The sequence below is a fragment of the Antennarius striatus genome, chromosome 2, assembly GCF_040054535.1.
Source record: "Antennarius striatus isolate MH-2024 chromosome 2, ASM4005453v1, whole genome shotgun sequence".
In the NCBI taxonomy this organism is placed as follows: domain Eukaryota; kingdom Metazoa; phylum Chordata; class Actinopteri; order Lophiiformes; family Antennariidae; genus Antennarius; species Antennarius striatus.
Window position 1 is genome coordinate 29,514,212 of NC_090777.1, and position 15,689 is coordinate 29,529,900.

The 15,689-nt window shown below is 42.0% G+C and overlaps 3 protein-coding genes across 5 annotated transcripts; all 3 read right to left on the reverse strand.

The window, feature by feature from the left end:
- Nucleotides 1-1,867: 1,867 nt before the first annotated feature.
- On the reverse strand, nt 1,868-5,347 carry LOC137614036 (cytosolic sulfotransferase 1-like). The gene is made up of 8 exons (XM_068343477.1): nt 5,076-5,347; nt 3,720-3,858; nt 3,489-3,617; nt 3,083-3,183; nt 2,829-2,955; nt 2,612-2,709; nt 2,314-2,488; nt 1,868-2,195 (listed from the first exon to the last, which is right to left on the reverse strand). The coding sequence occupies exons 1-8, from the start codon at nt 5,079-5,081 to the stop codon at nt 2,083-2,085; spliced, it is 888 nt and encodes a 295-aa protein (XP_068199578.1). The 5' UTR covers nt 5,082-5,347; the 3' UTR covers nt 1,868-2,082.
- Nucleotides 5,348-7,143: 1,796 nt separating this feature from the next.
- Nucleotides 7,144-11,224, reverse strand: LOC137614028 (cytosolic sulfotransferase 3-like). Its single transcript, XM_068343466.1, has 8 exons — nt 11,130-11,224; nt 10,743-10,881; nt 10,508-10,636; nt 9,277-9,377; nt 9,022-9,148; nt 8,759-8,856; nt 7,517-7,691; nt 7,144-7,398 (listed from the first exon to the last, which is right to left on the reverse strand). The coding sequence occupies exons 2-8, from the start codon at nt 10,879-10,881 to the stop codon at nt 7,262-7,264; spliced, it is 906 nt and encodes a 301-aa protein (XP_068199567.1). The 5' UTR covers nt 11,130-11,224; the 3' UTR covers nt 7,144-7,261.
- Nucleotides 11,225-11,320: 96 nt separating this feature from the next.
- Nucleotides 11,321-15,563, reverse strand: LOC137614020 (cytosolic sulfotransferase 1-like). 3 transcript variants are annotated; one of them, XM_068343442.1, is made up of 7 exons: nt 15,250-15,563; nt 14,798-14,936; nt 14,295-14,695; nt 14,041-14,167; nt 13,871-13,968; nt 12,653-12,827; nt 11,321-12,547 (listed from the first exon to the last, which is right to left on the reverse strand). In XM_068343442.1, the coding sequence occupies exons 2-7, from the start codon at nt 14,934-14,936 to the stop codon at nt 12,435-12,437; spliced, it is 1,053 nt and encodes a 350-aa protein (XP_068199543.1). In that variant the 5' UTR covers nt 15,250-15,563; the 3' UTR covers nt 11,321-12,434. The 3 variants fall into 3 exon arrangements, with proteins under 3 accessions (XP_068199543.1, XP_068199533.1, XP_068199552.1); XM_068343451.1 differs by lacking the exon at nt 15,250-15,563 and having other exon boundaries at nt 11,711-12,547; nt 14,295-14,395; nt 14,567-14,695; nt 14,798-15,233; XM_068343432.1 differs by lacking the exon at nt 15,250-15,563 and having other exon boundaries at nt 14,798-15,233.
- Nucleotides 15,564-15,689: the final 126 nt, after the last annotated feature.

Below are 15,689 nucleotides of genomic sequence, written 5' to 3' on the forward strand. Positions count from 1 at the left end.
CAGGAGGCCTAGAGGAAGACCAAAGAGGAGGTTTATGGATGTAGTGAAAGAGGACATGAAGGTAGTTGGTGTGAGAGAAGAGGATGCAAAGGACAGGATTAGATGGAGGCAATTGATTCGCTGTGGCGACCCCTGAAGGGAAAAGCCGAAAGGAAAAGAAGACAATCATGTCCTATCAAAACTCCCAAAAAGATTGTCTCAGCAGATTGACCCAGGTGATGTGTTTCATGCTATTGACCCTCATTAGCATACAAAGCGGAAACTCACATCTCAGCGACCCCCTTTGGCACCCACACCAACAATCGTTGAGGAGCCAGACGGGATTCAATGACGGTCGGTGGAATGTGAAAAGCACTGACCACACCCCACAGGGTTTATAAACTGGGGCATGATCAGCCACCCTCTGAACTGAAGAAGTCTCTTGGATGAGAAATGAAACGTCTTCAAGAACTTTATTAACGTCCAGTGGATTGACTTAAACAGCTTTTGGATAACCATGACCAGGATGACTGAGAACCTACGCAGATATTCCTGGGGACCCGATTGTACGCCTCCAAGTCTACAAAACACATGTAGACTGGATGGGCATACTCCCAAGCTTCCTCTAGGATCCCTGCAAGAGTAAAGAGCTGGTCTGTTGTTCCACGACCAGGACTGAACCCACATTGTTCCTCCTCAATTCGAGGTTCGACAATTGGCCGGACCCTCCTTTCTAGCACCTTGGAGTAAACTTTCCCAGGGAGGCTGAGGAGTGTGATTCTCCTGTAGTTGGCACACACCCTCTGGTCCCCCTTTTTAAAAAGAGGAACCACCACCCCAGTCTGCCACTCTTTCTGCAGTCTCCCAGACTTCCACGCAATGTTAAAGAGGCATGTCATCCACGACAGCCCCTCAACACCCAGAGCCTTCAGCATTTCAGGGCAAATCTCATTAACACCCGGGTCTTTGCCACCATGAAGTTGTTGAACTACCTCGGTGACTTCACCCAGAGAGATTGATATAAAATCCTCCAGCTCTGCCTCTACGAAAGAGGACAGGTCAGTTGATGTAGTTGGATTCAGAACTTCCTCAAAGTGTTACCTCCACCAACCAACAACCTCCTCAGTCGAGGTCAACAGTACCCCATCCTTACTGTATACAGCTTGGATGGTCCCCCGTTTCCCCCTCCTGAGGTGTCGGACAGTCCTACAGCACAACTTTGGTGCCGTCCGAAAGTCCTTCTCCATGGCCTCTCTGAACTCCTCCCACACCCTCTGTTTTGCCTCCATCACAGCCGAGGCTGCAGTCCTCTTGGCCTGTCGGTACCCTGCAACTGCCTCGGGAGTCCCCAGGGACAACATGCCCCTGAAGGCCTCCTACTTCAGTCGGACGGCTTCCCTGATGTGACTCCACCACGGTGTTCGAGGGTTACCGCCCCTTGAGGCACCCAAGACCTTGAGACCACAGCTTTGAGCTGCAGCTTCAGCAAAAGAAGCTCTGAACATCGACCATTCAGGTTCAATATTGACAGCCTCCACAGATATGCACGAGAAGCTCTTCCGGAGGTGTGAATTGAAGGCCTTGCGGACCGAGTCCTCCTCCAGACGTTCCCAGTTCACCCGCACTACTCGTTTGGGCTTACCAGGTCTATCCAAAGGTTTCCTCCGCCAACGGACCCAACTCACCACCAGGTGATGATCAGTTGACAGCTCTGCCCCTCTCTTCACCTGAGTGTCCAAAATACACAGTTGAAGGTCAGATGATACGATCACAAGATCGATCATTCACTGAAGGAGAAAATCAAAAGAAATAAAGTTGACAGAATTTCACTTTATTTTAATACAGTTTGACAGGAGACAAGCAGTAACGGATGAAGTGACAAGCGGTGAATACAAAGGGAGAAAGAGAACAAATCACAGAGGAAGGATTGTTAACATGATTCTCATGCATTACTGAGAAACAGATGATCGATGCCACTGCACACTGACGTGATTCTAACCAACTGTTATCTCAAGTTTGTGCTCGTCCTCAGATTAAACACTGGAAACTATAAGTTCAAACCCTGATTCGTTAGTTATTTATATACAATGTTCCCATCATTGTTTAGATTTCAGTGCGGAAATGAAGAGTGGGATCCTTCATCGTTCTCTTGTAGTCTTCATCAAACTCTTCATTCTGGGCCACAGTGAAGTGGTTCTTCCAGTCACCAACCTTCCCTGTGGAAGAAAAACAGAAACAAGTCTGTTGTTTTAGTTGCAGGTGGAGAGTGTGTTTTCTGTAATGCCATATTTGTGTAAGATAAGGCATTTCATTATTTGTCATCTTCCACATTACCTTTTCTCATGAAAGGTGAAGTTTTGAAATTCATGCGTGGGTTTGTAGAATAGTTGGTCATATTGTTGTTTTTCATATTGTCAAACTGCACTTCATTTATAATTTGTTTCTTCTCCTCAAGTGATGGAGACAAACCGAGAAAGGAGCAGAGTTTGTCTAATTCTTTTGCACAATCCTGAAAAATACCATGAAAAAATGAAATTATTTAAATTTTCCCAATTAGACAGATTTAGAATTGTTGCCCGAATACAAACAACACAATAAATTAAACATCATAAAATAACCTGTTGGTGTGTACCTCAGTCATATCTTCATAGAACATGTAATGGAGGTTTGAATAAGTCTGTTTTTTCTTCCACCAGCCGTTCACATGGTCGTACCAGGATCCAAACGCCACTGAAGAAACACAATAAACCCAATGAGACTGTTCATCAGTGTGTTTGTCTCATCCACACGTCTCTGTTCCACCAACAGACTGATATTTACCCTTTGTTATGATTATATTTCATATTTACCCTTTCCCTCCATGAATCTCTTGAGGTAGCTGTTCCAGTCTCCAGGGTCCGGCTCTATCGTGAGCATGCGATCAAAATGAAAATAAGACACCACGTTGTCTTTGGCATTGCGGGCTACATAGACTATCTATAGAAGAAAGGACATTAATATTTCAGGTGTTTACAGTCTATAAATGGAATCACCCTTGTTGTTGAATGGACTTTACATGTTGTAATTATACCAAAATAATGTTAATAACACTCAAACTACTAACCTTACAGTTTCGCTCCCAAAAGGACTTTGGTATGAACTGGACTGGAAGATGAGTTTTAATGATTCGTGGAGAGGTGGGAAGATTCTCTGCCCGTTCAACTCCTTTATGAAGAACAAATGATAGAGACAGCAAACCCTTTTAATCTGAAACCCTCATTATAATGTCAAATGTATCTTGTATGATATATTAATTTTTGAGCCCTCCACAAGGGCAGCACAAAAATCTTCCCCCTAAAAAACCCAAGGTACCCAATCAGGTACATGTAGTGAGTGGATAATCCAACATGGCCCAGTTTGTAAATCTGTGAATCCGAGACACCTGCATCAGCCAGTATGTGGAGTTAGTTCTGATGAGTGAATGATTGACAAACAGGTAAGGAGGTTAAGTATATTTTCATTAATGGAACCTGAATGCATTGGTAGGCGTGAAAACTCCAAGAAAGGCACTCTGTCATAGATTGGGATGGATGTCAGTCTCTCTGGGGATGTCTGACCAAAGTACAGCAGGTCAAGAATGTAGGAGACCCATGTTGTTCCTAAAAGACAGAGAAAGGAGAACACATCTATGTACTGAATCCACACATCCATGTCCTTCACCCACTGTAAAGCCTTCACACTGACTGATCACATGGACTGACCTGCTTTAGGATACGTTACAATCAGAATGTCATCTGGTCTGGCCTTAAAGGTCTGAACTCTCTCCCAGCTGTCAGTGAAATAATGGGTCATTGAGACGCCATGAAAATCAAAGAGTTCTGGTCGAGGAGGAAATTCCATCTGTTAAAGAAAACAATCACATGACAAAAGATTTATAATAACTGTATGGTTAAATCTATAAATACTCTCTGCTTACAGAAGTCAAATATTTCGTGATAACTGACCCCTGAAGGGAAAAGCCAAAAGGAGAAGAAGAAGAAGTCTGAACCACAAATTCTAACTCTTGGTGGTCTATAAGGTATCAAAGTGTTCATTAGCACAAAATTTCATATTTATCAAACTATACAGTAAGTCACATGATTTAGAACATCTTAACAAAGAGATGCACCTCGTCCAAATCAAACACCACGACATCAAAAGTATTTCTTACCATTTCTCACGCTGTGACATCCAAGATACTCTGATTACAGTACAATCAAAAGGAGACTGTTTTCATGCTAAACTCAACTCAGAGAAAGATTATGAAGTCCAGCTCCTCCTTCTGTCTTCTGTCTGAATGTGTTATAGTTCTTGTCAATTTATAAACCATATTTTCAGAGAACTACAGGAGTGCCCATAACTGTTGCTGACACCACTCTTTCAGAGGCTGTATCATGTTTTTTGTGGTAGTGAGCATTGAACAGCCACACAGTTTTCAGGTGCCAAATTGTCTGCCCATAACGTCCTTTCAGATTGTCTCCTTAGGGGTCACCACAGCGCGTTACCCTTTTTTTATTTTTCATCTTTTTATTCATTTATTTTTCGTACATGTGAATATAACAGACTCCACACCTTCATCACATTTACACCATCAACAACAACATCTGTAAAATAAAGGGCTGACGGGTAGAACCCAACAGGCTTGTGAAATTCCCGTCCCCCAGAATCAATAAACATCTCATTACATGATGTTGTCAGCCAATTCAGACATTAAATGTTTTCAACCAGTTCATCCATTGAATTTTGGAAGACGTTCATACTCTTATCCACTTCCAGATATTAGTCTTTGTCCCAGATACAACCTAGAGCATGATCAAGTTTACATTCTTCCTCGGAACACAAGGTTTGTTGACATCATAGATGGTAAAAACAAGAAGTTGACCTTGCCAGTGTTCTTCACAACGATATCATGATCATATTCACCTTTTTCAGCAGACAGACTTTTTTAGTGACATCAGCATTGTTCGTAGTGAGATTCTCATAAATGTAGACATGTTTTCCTTTGAAGCCTTGTTTCAGAAGATTAATTTTGTGTTTACGATTCTGTAATTTTATCAGCACTGCAGGTGGTCTCTTACCTCCATATGGCTGTCTCAGTCTGGTCCAGATCTATACATAGTTATCTCCAGATCCCTCAGTTGAGAAACCAGTTGTTGCTCCACAGCCTCTGTGTCCACGCTGCGCTCAAGTTAGGGTTTGGCTCTGAACAAAACCCTCTTCAGTTCTTTAACTCAGTTGAGAGGTTTATCTTCAATGATGACACAAATTGTCTTCCAAAAAGGGTTTACTGAAGAAGTTCAGCAGTTTACCAGTTGGTGAGGATATAGCACTGGGCTCTCCAACAGATGCAGCAACACACCTCTGGAGAAGAGCCCCGAATGTTCATTGGCCGTGATCTTTATAGTGTTTGGGTTAGACTGTCATTGAGTCATCAGCCATCTGACTTATCCTCACATGTACCAGTTATCTATTTGCTGTGCTTGTGCTGTACTTTTGTGTTTAGAAAATGATGTGATAGACAAGAACTGAGTGTTGTGCTTTGTGTGTTTGTGTAAGCAGATGCGTTTTGTGCTCATTTCCATAGTTAAATGGAAATTCCCAACACTCAGGTCCCTCTCCTCCCACCATAGCATGTGCGTTATTCCTCGACTTGATTTTGATGCCAGTGAAGATCACATCATTTATACGAATGCTTTGTTCCAATTTTTCCATGGCGTCTAGCACCGGTTTAAGCTTTTATTCCAACTTTTTATCAAAGACACTCCTTAACTTATCAAAGTCGCTCTTTAGTGCAGCTTCATTCCTCAACATTACTTGCATGCTAGATCATCTCTGTAATCCAGCGTGATCAAGAAAACTGAGACAATGATCTGCAGACACTGCTGTGTACAGACACATAGAGTTGGTCTGTTAACAACAAAAATAGCATATGTAAAACAACATGGTACTTAAACAGGGAACAGTCTCTGAAAAAGAAGGACTATTGATTGATTACTGACATGTGAGAAAACCTTCAGGTCTAAGGTTTGACTTGGACTGCATTGCACTGTGTATACAGCGGGTCGTCCACTGTTCTAAGACCGGCAGTTCGATTCTCGCTCCTGCCCAAAAACACACGTTGTGTGAGCTGACAGTGGGAGGTGTCAGCTCACCTCCGGAGCACTGCCGAGGGGCCCTTGAGCAAGGTGCTGTCCCCTTTACAAGTTGCTCATTTGAGACGCACCAAGAAGGAGCTGCCACCACTCTACCACCCCCTGCATGCCCACAGGCCCCTTGTGTGTGTTTGTGTGTATTACACAATCCCCTTTGGGGACCATAATAGTATACAAAATTAAAACCAAGAAAGGAACAGATCTCATCTATTTCACATTCAGTATCCTGGAAACACATTAGCTGCATGGGTTATCCTGTGACTATTGGCTTTAGCTCCGTCCAGCTACTTATTCCATGTTTTTGGAGATTTGTCCCTCGATGACACGACATTGTTGATTTAACAAGACAAATCAGCTGCCCTAACATACGTTCCCTCACAGACCTATGTCTATAGCTTATCAAGACCACCCTGCTCACCTATCTATACGATCTGGACTTCTGTAAGACGCCTTTCAACACCAAAACCATCACTAGTCCATGCAAAAAATGAATTATGTTGTATGTTAATGCACAATGGGCAAACCCCTGTGCAGATGGAACGGTCCCATATCACCAATTGCTGTGTCCTCCAGCATGAAGACACACCGACAGAGACGGGGGCAAAGCTTTCAGTTATCAAGAGCTCTGTTAAGGTGGAATCATCTCCCTAGTCTGCTGGGGGAACCTCCCATGACACTGAGCTCCTCTCTCACCATCTGTTTCGTATGTTGCTGTTACTCAAAGGAACAGCAACCTGGTGCCGTCTACCGACCAGCTGCCACTGCTAATGTTATCGGAATTTTGTGCTTAAAATTTATTAAAATACATAATAGGGAACTATCTATATTCAAAGCAACTTTAGTGAAAACTTATTTTGTTTGCCGTAACATCTTATGTGGTTGAATCCAAAAATACTTAAAATTGAATCACCTCTACTTGTGATTACATTACAAATAAATACTGTTACCAAAAAAGGTTTGTACAGCATAGCCTCTATTGAGACACAAGCCTTTATTTACTGTCATGATCCATCATAATTCCTCAGAGTGACCTGTCAGCATGTGACCATAATGTCAGTTTTACTGTAGCATTACAAGCTACTATACTGTAACGTACAATCATGATTCATTCTTTATTTATATGCTACGTTCCAATCACAGATTTCAGTGCGGAAATGAAGAGTGGGATCCTTCATCTTTCTCTTGTAGTCTTCATCAAACTCTTCATTCTGGGCCACAGTGAAGTGGTTCTTCCAGTCACCAACCTTCCCTGTGGAAGAAAAACAGAAACAAGTCTGTTGTTTTAGCTGCAGGTGGAGAGTGTGTTTTCTGTAATGCTATATTTGTGTAAGATTATGTATTTCATTGTTTGTCATTTTTTACATTACCTTTTCTCATGAAATGCAAAATTTTGAAATTCATTCGTGGACTTGTAGAAAAGTTGACCATATCATTGTTTTTCATATTGTCAAACTGCACTTCATTTATAATTTGTTTCTTCTCCTCAAGTGATGGAGACAAACCGAGAAAGGAGCAGAGTTTGTCTAATTCTTTTGCACAATTCTAAAAATAACGTGAAAAAATTAAGTTATTTAAATTTTCCCAATTAGACATACAGTGGTACCTCTACTTACGAATGTCTCTACATACCTAATTTTCTACTTACGAAAATTCTCTGCAGGAAAATATTGCCTCTAGTTACGAAAGAAATTTCGACTTACGTAAGGTAAAAATACAGTATGGGCTGATACTCACAGGTCCCACAGGTTCCAGAATGCAATATTCTCATTCTCATTGCTGCTCTGCCATTGGCTATTACCTAGTATCTTCCTGGCATCCCATTGGCTAAGAGGGACCTCTGTGTGGAGCTAGATACTGTAGGTGTCTATGCAGCGTCCTCGTCATTCTGCCCTTGACCCATGAGGTGTTCTGATAGTTTTACGTAAATATATTAACTTTTAGAGTATTCACTATGGACCCCAAGAAAGTGACGGAGAAAAGAGGAAAAGAAAAGACGAAGAAAAGAGTTTTTTTGTCCGTACAAACAAAGCAAGAGATGATAGAAAAGCCTGAAAAAGGGATGCGTTTGGTTGATCTCACCAAAGAATATGGCCGTAATGCATCTACAATCACCACGTTATTAAAACAAAAGGAAGTTTAAGGAGTTTAAGGCGTCGCGTGGGTGGTTGGAGAAGTTCAGAAGGAGGACTGGAATTCACTCTGTTGTTCATGGTGGGGCAAGAGGGCATTAACCAAAGAGGGCAAAAAAAATGAGGGCAGCAGTTAAAAGGTAAATGACCGTCATTTTTATTCTTTACTCTATTCTTTGTTTTTTTCCATTATGCACAACTCTCATTTATTGTATAATAATCTAATTTTAACATGTATTTGTTACATGTTTTGATGCATTTTTATACTTTATAAAACATTTGTGTTGGAATTTTTGGGGGCTTGGAACAGATTAGGGCATTTGCATGGAAAACGCGTCTACTTTCAAAATTTTCCACTTACGTAATTTCTTCCAGAACCAATTAATTTCGTAAGTAGAGGTACCACTGTATATAGAATTGTTGCCTGAATACAAACAACACACTAAATTAAACATCATGAAATAACCTGTTGGTGTGTACCTCAGTCATTTCTTCATAGAACATGTAATGGAGGTTTGAATAAGTCTGTTTTTTCTTCCACCAGCCGTTCACATGGTCGTACCAGGATCCAAACACCACTGAAGAAACACAATAAACCCAATGAGACTGTTCATCAGTGTGTTTGTCTCATCCACACGTCTCTGTTCCACCAACAGACTGATATTTACCCTTCCCATTCATACATTTGTGGAGAATTGTGTTCCTTTGTGAAGAGCTGTGTTATGATTATATTTCATATTTACCCTTTCCCTCCATGAATCTCTTGAGGTAGCTGTTCCAGTCTCCAGGGTCCGGCTCAATCATGTCCATCCGACCAAAGTGAAAATAAGACACCACGTTGTCTTTGGCGTTGCGACCTAGGTAGACTATCTATGGGAGAAAGAACATTAATATTTCAAGAGCTGTTCAGTCTATAAATGGACTCTTGAGTGTTGTTGAATGGACTTTACATGTTGTGATTATACCAAAATAATGTTAATAACACACAAACTACTAACCTTACAGTTTTGCTCCCAAAATGACTTTGGTATGAACTGGACTGGAAGATGAGTTTTAATGATTCGTGGAGAGGTGGGAAGATTCTCTGCCAGGTCAACTCCTTTATGAAAAGATAAAGATGGGAAAAACAAACCTTTATAATCCAAAATCCTCAGTATATCATCAAATGTATATGATGTGAAACATGTTTTTGAACCCTGAGTTTTTGAGCCCTCCACAAGAGCAGTGCGGCAGTTTTCTCTCTCAAAAAGCCAATATACAGTATGCAATCAGGTACATGGTCTCCCTTTGCTACCTGTGATCTGCACCATCCCAGACCACACGTCCCTCATGTTGTTCAGCTAGAATTTGGCCTCCAGCTTGCTCTTTACAACCCCTCAGTTTCTCCTTGACTTTGTGCTGCACTCTCTTCAATTCCCCTTGGTCACCAGACCTGAAAGTCCTCTTCTTCTTAATGAGTGCCTTTAGGTCACTGGAAATCCACTGCTTGTTGTTATGGAAGCAGCGGACAGTCCAGGTTGGTATGGTTGTGTGTTCACAGAACCTGATGTATTCTTTGATGCAGTCAGTCAAGTTGTTAATGTCCTCCCCATGTGGCTCACAGATCACATCCCAGTCCATGGTGTCAAAGCACTCCAGCAGCTCCTGAGTCCATATCTGAACCGTCTTGGTGTGGACAGGCTGCCTCCTAACAAGGGGGGGGGGGGCGTACTTGGGAGTTACCAGGGCTAGGAAACAGGTTAAACTTGTTAAAAGTTAAACTAATTAAAGGATAAATTGAAAAGTGCCTGGTAACCAGATACAAAACAAACACTCTATATGTTTATTTACACACACAAGTGGACCAGCAAAAGGCAGGATAAAAGATGGACAGACCGTGTCCAGTGAGGTACAGCCAAAGCTTGTGGTCAGAGATGTAAATCTAGATTTTTGGGATGGGAAGAAAATAGATGATTGCAAACAGGCAGGGACAGAACTGTGAAGGCAATCACACAAAACTGGAAAGTCTTGCATGAATGGCAATCCAGGAGGGAGTCCATGTTGGGGAGAAGCATTAATGGAGGCTTGAGGCACCTGCAGCAGCAAGTATGGGGAGTTAGTTCTGAGGAGTGAGTGGCTGACAGGTGAGGAGGGATAGGTGGAGAGTACAGGATGGGACATAGAGAGGAGAGAATGTGTTTGTGACGCATGTTTGTGAAAATGTGGTGAGTATATCTTAATTCATGGAACCTGAATAGAAAGATGGGTGACCAAGCTCCAAGAAAGGCACCCTGTCATAGATTGGGATGGATGTCAGTCTCTCTGGGGATGTCTGACCAAAGTACAGCAGGTCAAGAATGTAGGAGACCCATGTTGTTCCTAAAAGACAGACAGAGAAAAGAAAACACATCTATGTACTGAATCCACACATCCATGTCCTTCACCCGCTGTAAAGCCTTCACACTGACTGATCACATGGACTGACCTGCTTTAGGATACGTTGCAATCAGAATGTCATCTGGTCTGGCCTTAAAGTTTTGAACTCTCTCCCAGAGGTCGGTGAAATAATGGGTCATTGGGACGCCATGAAATTCAAAGAGTTCTGGTCGAGGAGGAAATTCCATCTATTGAAGATTTTTTGATTACTGAACCACAAACTCTTGCTGGTCTATAAGATATCAAAGTGTTCATTAGCTCAATATTTCACATGTCTCAAGTAATTAACTCCACTTAACACTAAAGTACACTGAATGATTTAGATATACTGTATTAACAAAGGGACACACCTTGGCCAAAGCAAACATCAAGACTTCTGAATTTCCCAGTTTGGGATCAAGAAAGTATATCTTATCTCATCAGATGCATTTCTTACCTCTTCTCGCGCTGTGACATCCAAGATAATCTGATTACTCTACAATCAAAAGGTCACTGTTTTAATGTTAAACTCAACTCAGGAAAAAATGTTCCAGACCAACCCCTCCTTCTCTCTTTGGAGTTTTATTCAGGTCAGTCCTTTATTGGTTTTGACTCACAGTAACAATGTCATTACTTGGTTCACATTCACCGTGGACGATCCTGTTTGGAGTTTGAATATTGTCTTCCACGACCAGAAACATGCAATGTAGTTGACTTGATGATTCTAAACTGCCCATAGCCATGAATGTGACTGTGTTTGGTTGTTTGTCTTTCATTTGGCCCTGTGTGTCTAGGGCATACTCCATGTTCCTGTGACTGACTGTGTTCTAGTTCTCTACCATATTTTCAGAGAGCAGGAGTCCCCACAACTGTTGTGGCATGCCTTTCAGAGGTTGTCTGCCCACAACTTCCTTTCAGATTGCTCCATTAGGGGTCACCACAGCCCATCACCCTTCTTCCATATTTCTTTGGCAAAGTTTTTCATCAAAAGTCTTATTATATTCTTACAAGAAGTTACCTGATGTCCTTTGCTATAAAGAGAACATTTTTCCTTTTTTCATTAGTTTTATTGCAAATACGAAGTACATATGATTGACAACCTTTTGGAGGATTGGATTTTGATTCCTCCCATTGATTTCTGTGTCATGCATACTGATGAAAATACAAAAACAACATATTTCTTCATGCTGTCATTGTTCTTGAGTAAAGTGAAAAACGTAACAATTTGTCTATGCACAGAAAAGGGTTATTCCCCTCAATTTGGGGCTGGTTTAGTAGCTCAGTCCACTAGGTCTTGGCTCGTGGACCAGAGGTGGACCAGTTCAAGACCATCAAGGAGTAGTTTACCTCCTTAGCATTGCTGAGGTGCCCTTAAGCAAACCCTCCCCACAAGCAACTTGTGGGGAGAGTTGGTTACCATCGTCCTACGGTAAGAAATGCCTTTATAAATGGAATAAATGGTTGTTTGATTTGCGTTGGGTTTCATTCTGAGCGTCAGCAAAAGCAAGGGACTGTTTGAGGGCAAAACAACTGCAATGGAGAGCCATCAGCTTCAGGTTCCATGCAGTATGTATCAGTGAGCACCTGACATGTAATCACCTCACAGACTCTATTACCAAATCATCCACACTATGGTTCTGCTTCCTCTGCTGGGTGTGGAAACTCTATCTGGACTCCACAATAGTCTGCAGCTTCTATATGTACATTAGTGCCTGTTATGGCAGGTGCAACATCCTCAACAAGTGATTGAGTAAATAACTGATTAAATTTCAGTGCGGAACTGAAGTGTGGGGTCTTTCATCTTGTTCTTGTAGTCTTCATCAAACTCTTCATTCTGGGCCACAGTAAAATGGTTCTTCCAGTCACCAACCTTTCCTTCAGAACCAAAGACAATCAGTCAGTTTAAAGGTGACATTTACTTTTGTTTCATGTTTGATTGTCTAATGTGAAACACTTGCAGTAATTCTTTTGTCACTTTACCTTTTCTCATGAATTTAGATATTTTGAAATCCATGGTTGGAAACGAAGAGTAGTTGGCCATGTTGTTCTTTTTCATACTGTCAAAATGCACTTCACCTCTAATTTGTTTCTTTTCTTCAACTGATGGAGACAAACCAAGAAAGGAGCAGAGTTTGTCTATTTCACCTTCAGTATCCTGGAAACACATTAGCCATATGAGTTACACTGTAACTATTGGCTGTCTCTCCACCCAGCTACTTATTCAATGTTTCTCAGTCCAGATATATCAGTCCAGATTCCTCTTTCAAAAATAGGAGAGCAGGGACTCTCCTGGTTGTATGAGGTTACACATTATTGCTATTGACTGTTTTTCATAATGTCAAACTTCACCGATAATTTTTTTTTGTCCTCAAGTGAGAGAGACAAACTGAGAAAGAATCAGAAAGTGTACCATCCTAAAAGTACCATGGAACGATATAATTTCATTATTCCCAACAGTCAGAAAAGGGTGGAGTGCCCTCTCCAGGTTGGGGATGAGATCCTGCCCCAAGTGGAGGAGTTCAAGTATTTTGGGGTCTCGTTCACGAGTGAGGGTACGATGGAGCAGGAGATCGACAGGCGAATCGGTGCAGCGTCTGCAGTGATGCGGAGACTGTATCGGTCTGTCGTGGTGAAGAAGGAGCTGAGCCGAAAGGCAAAGCTCTCGATTTACCGGTCGATCTACGTACGTTCTCACCTATGGTCACGAGCTGTGGGTCGTGACCGAAAGAATGAGATCCCGGATACATGCGGCCGAAATGAGTTTCCTCCACAGGGTGTTCGGGCTCTCCCTTAGAGATAGGGTGAGAAGTTCAGTCATCCGGGAGGGACTCAGAGTTGAGCCGCTGCTCCTCCGCATCAAGAGGAGCCAGATGAGGTGGCTCGGGCATCTGGTCAGGATGCCTCCTGGACGCCGGGAGGAGGCCCCGGGGACGACCCAGGACACGCTGGAGAGACTATGTCTCCTGGCTGGCCTGGGAACGCCTTGGGATCTCCCGGAGGAGCTGGACGAAGTGGCTAGGGAGAGGGAAGTCTGGGCTACCCTGCTTAAGCTGCTGCCCCGCGACCCGACCCCGGATAAGAGGAGGAAGATGGATGTATGGATGGATATTCCCAACAAGACAGAATTACAAATGTTGCCTGAATACAACAAATAGAGAAAGTATGTGATACAATATGAGATAACCTGTTGGTGTGTACCTCAGTCATATCTTCATAGAACATGTAGTGGAGGTTTGAATAAGTCTGCTTTTTCTTCCACCAGCCGTTCACGTGGTCATACCAGGATCCAAACAACACTAAGGAAAGAAAATATATTAAATCATCCAGTGATGAGATAAAGCTCTATTATGATTATATTTCATATTTACCCTTCCCCTCCATGAATCTCTTGAGGTAGCTGTTCCAGTCTCCAGGGTCAGGCTGGATCATGAGCATGCGATCAAAGTGAAAATAAGACACCACGTTGTCTTTGGCGTTACGGGCTACATAGAAAATCTATAGAAGAAAGAACGTAAATATTTCAAGCATTGTCAATCTAGAAATTGACTCTTGAGTGTCGTTGAACGGACTTCACAGTTTGTGAATACATAGAAATCATGCAAATAACACTAAAACTACTGACCTTACAGTTTTGCTCCCAAAAGGACTTTGGTATGAACTGGACTGGAAGATGAGTTTTAATAATTCTTGGAGAGATGGAAAGATTCTCTGCCTGTTCAACTCCTTTATGAAAAGGTAAAGATGGAGAAAACCAACCCTTACAATCTGATGAGTGAGTGGCTGACAAACAGGTGAGGAGGGGCAGGTGGAGAGTACAGGATGGGACATAGATAAGAAAAAGTGTGTTTGTGATGCACCATGCAAATATGGTGGGTATATTTTCATTGATGGAACCTGAATGCATTGGCAGGTGTGAAAACTCCAAGAAAGGCACCCTGTCATAGATTGGGATGGATGTCAGTCTCTCTGGGGATGTCTGACCAAAGTACAGCAGGTCAAGAATGTAGGAGACCCATGTTGTTCCTAAAAGACAGAGAAAGGAGAACACATCTATGTACTGAATCCACACATCCATGTCCTTCACCCACTGTAAAGCCTTCACACTGACTGATCACATGGACTGACCTGCTTTGGGATACGTTACAATCAGAATGTCATCTGGTCTGGCCTTAAAGGTTTGAACTCTCTCCCAAGTGCTGGTGACATATTGGGTCATTGAGACGCCATGAAAATCAAAGAGTTCTTGTCGAGGAGGAAATTCCATCTGTTGAAGAAAACACATCACAAAAAATTAAATGCATAAACACCGTGTGAAAGAAATAAAGCTGACACTTTGATTGCATAGAAAACATTAACTATTCACAGAGAGTGAACTCAGATTTTTTATTGATTAATGAACCACAAATAGTAACTCTTGGTGGTCAATAAGATATCAAAGTGTTCATTAACTCAACATTCCAATTTATCAATCAATAAACTCCACTCCACACTAAAGCACACTGCATGATTTAGTAAATCTTAATGAAGAGACATGCCTTGACCAAATTAAACATCAAGACATCAGAAGTATTTCTTACCTCTTCTCATGCTGTGACATCCAAACTGAATACTTCACAGGCTCAGAAGTCTCTGTTTTAATGTTAAACTAAACTCAATGGAAAATATGTTAAGGTTCAGTTCCTCCCTCTCCCTATGGAGTTTGATTGACGTCAGTTGTTTACTTTTGGTTCACAGCAAGAACCTCATTCCTTGGTTAACATTCACCGTGGACGATCCTGTGCAGAGTTTGCATGTTCTGTCCATGTCTTTGTGGGTTCTCTGGCTTCTTTCCAGGAACAGAAACACACTATGTAGTTGACTTGGTGAATCTGAATTGTCCATAGCCATGAATGTGACTGTTTGGTTGTTTGTGGCCCTGTGATAAGCAGGCAGTGTGTCCAGGGTATACCCTACATCCCACCCAATGTCAGTTGTGATGGGTCCCACAGTGTCAATGTGTTCACGTTCTTCACAATAA

Excerpts from the sequence above, each read along its gene's own strand:
- LOC137614036 (XM_068343477.1), bottom strand. Across the intron at positions 3,184-3,488 it reads ACGCCTACCAATGCATTCAG|GAGTTGAACGGGCAGAGAAT; the intron begins GTTCCATTAATG and ends TTCTTCATAAAG. Across the intron at positions 2,196-2,313 it reads TTCACCTTTCATGAGAAAAG|GGAAGGTTGGTGACTGGAAG; the intron begins GTAATGTGGAAG and ends TTTCTTCCACAG.
- LOC137614028 (XM_068343466.1), bottom strand. The coding sequence starts at position 10,881 with ATGGAATTTCCTCCTCGACCAGAACTCTTTGAATTTCATGGCGTCCCA. Across the intron at positions 10,637-10,742 it reads TGCAACGTATCCTAAAGCAG|GAACAACATGGGTCTCCTAC; the intron begins GTCAGTCCATGT and ends TCTGTCTTTTAG. Across the intron at positions 7,399-7,516 it reads TTTGCATTTCATGAGAAAAG|GGAAGGTTGGTGACTGGAAG; the intron begins GTAATGTAAAAA and ends TTTCTTCCACAG.
- LOC137614020 (XM_068343432.1), bottom strand. The coding sequence starts at position 14,954 with ATGTGTTTTCTTCAACAGATGGAATTTCCTCCTCGACAAGAACTCTTT. Across the intron at positions 14,168-14,294 it reads TTTGGGAGCAAAACTGTAAG|ATTTTCTATGTAGCCCGTAA; the intron begins GTCAGTAGTTTT and ends TTTCTTCTATAG. Across the intron at positions 12,828-13,870 it reads TCTATGAAGATATGACTGAG|GATACTGAAGGTGAAATAGA; the intron begins GTACACACCAAC and ends ATGTGTTTCCAG.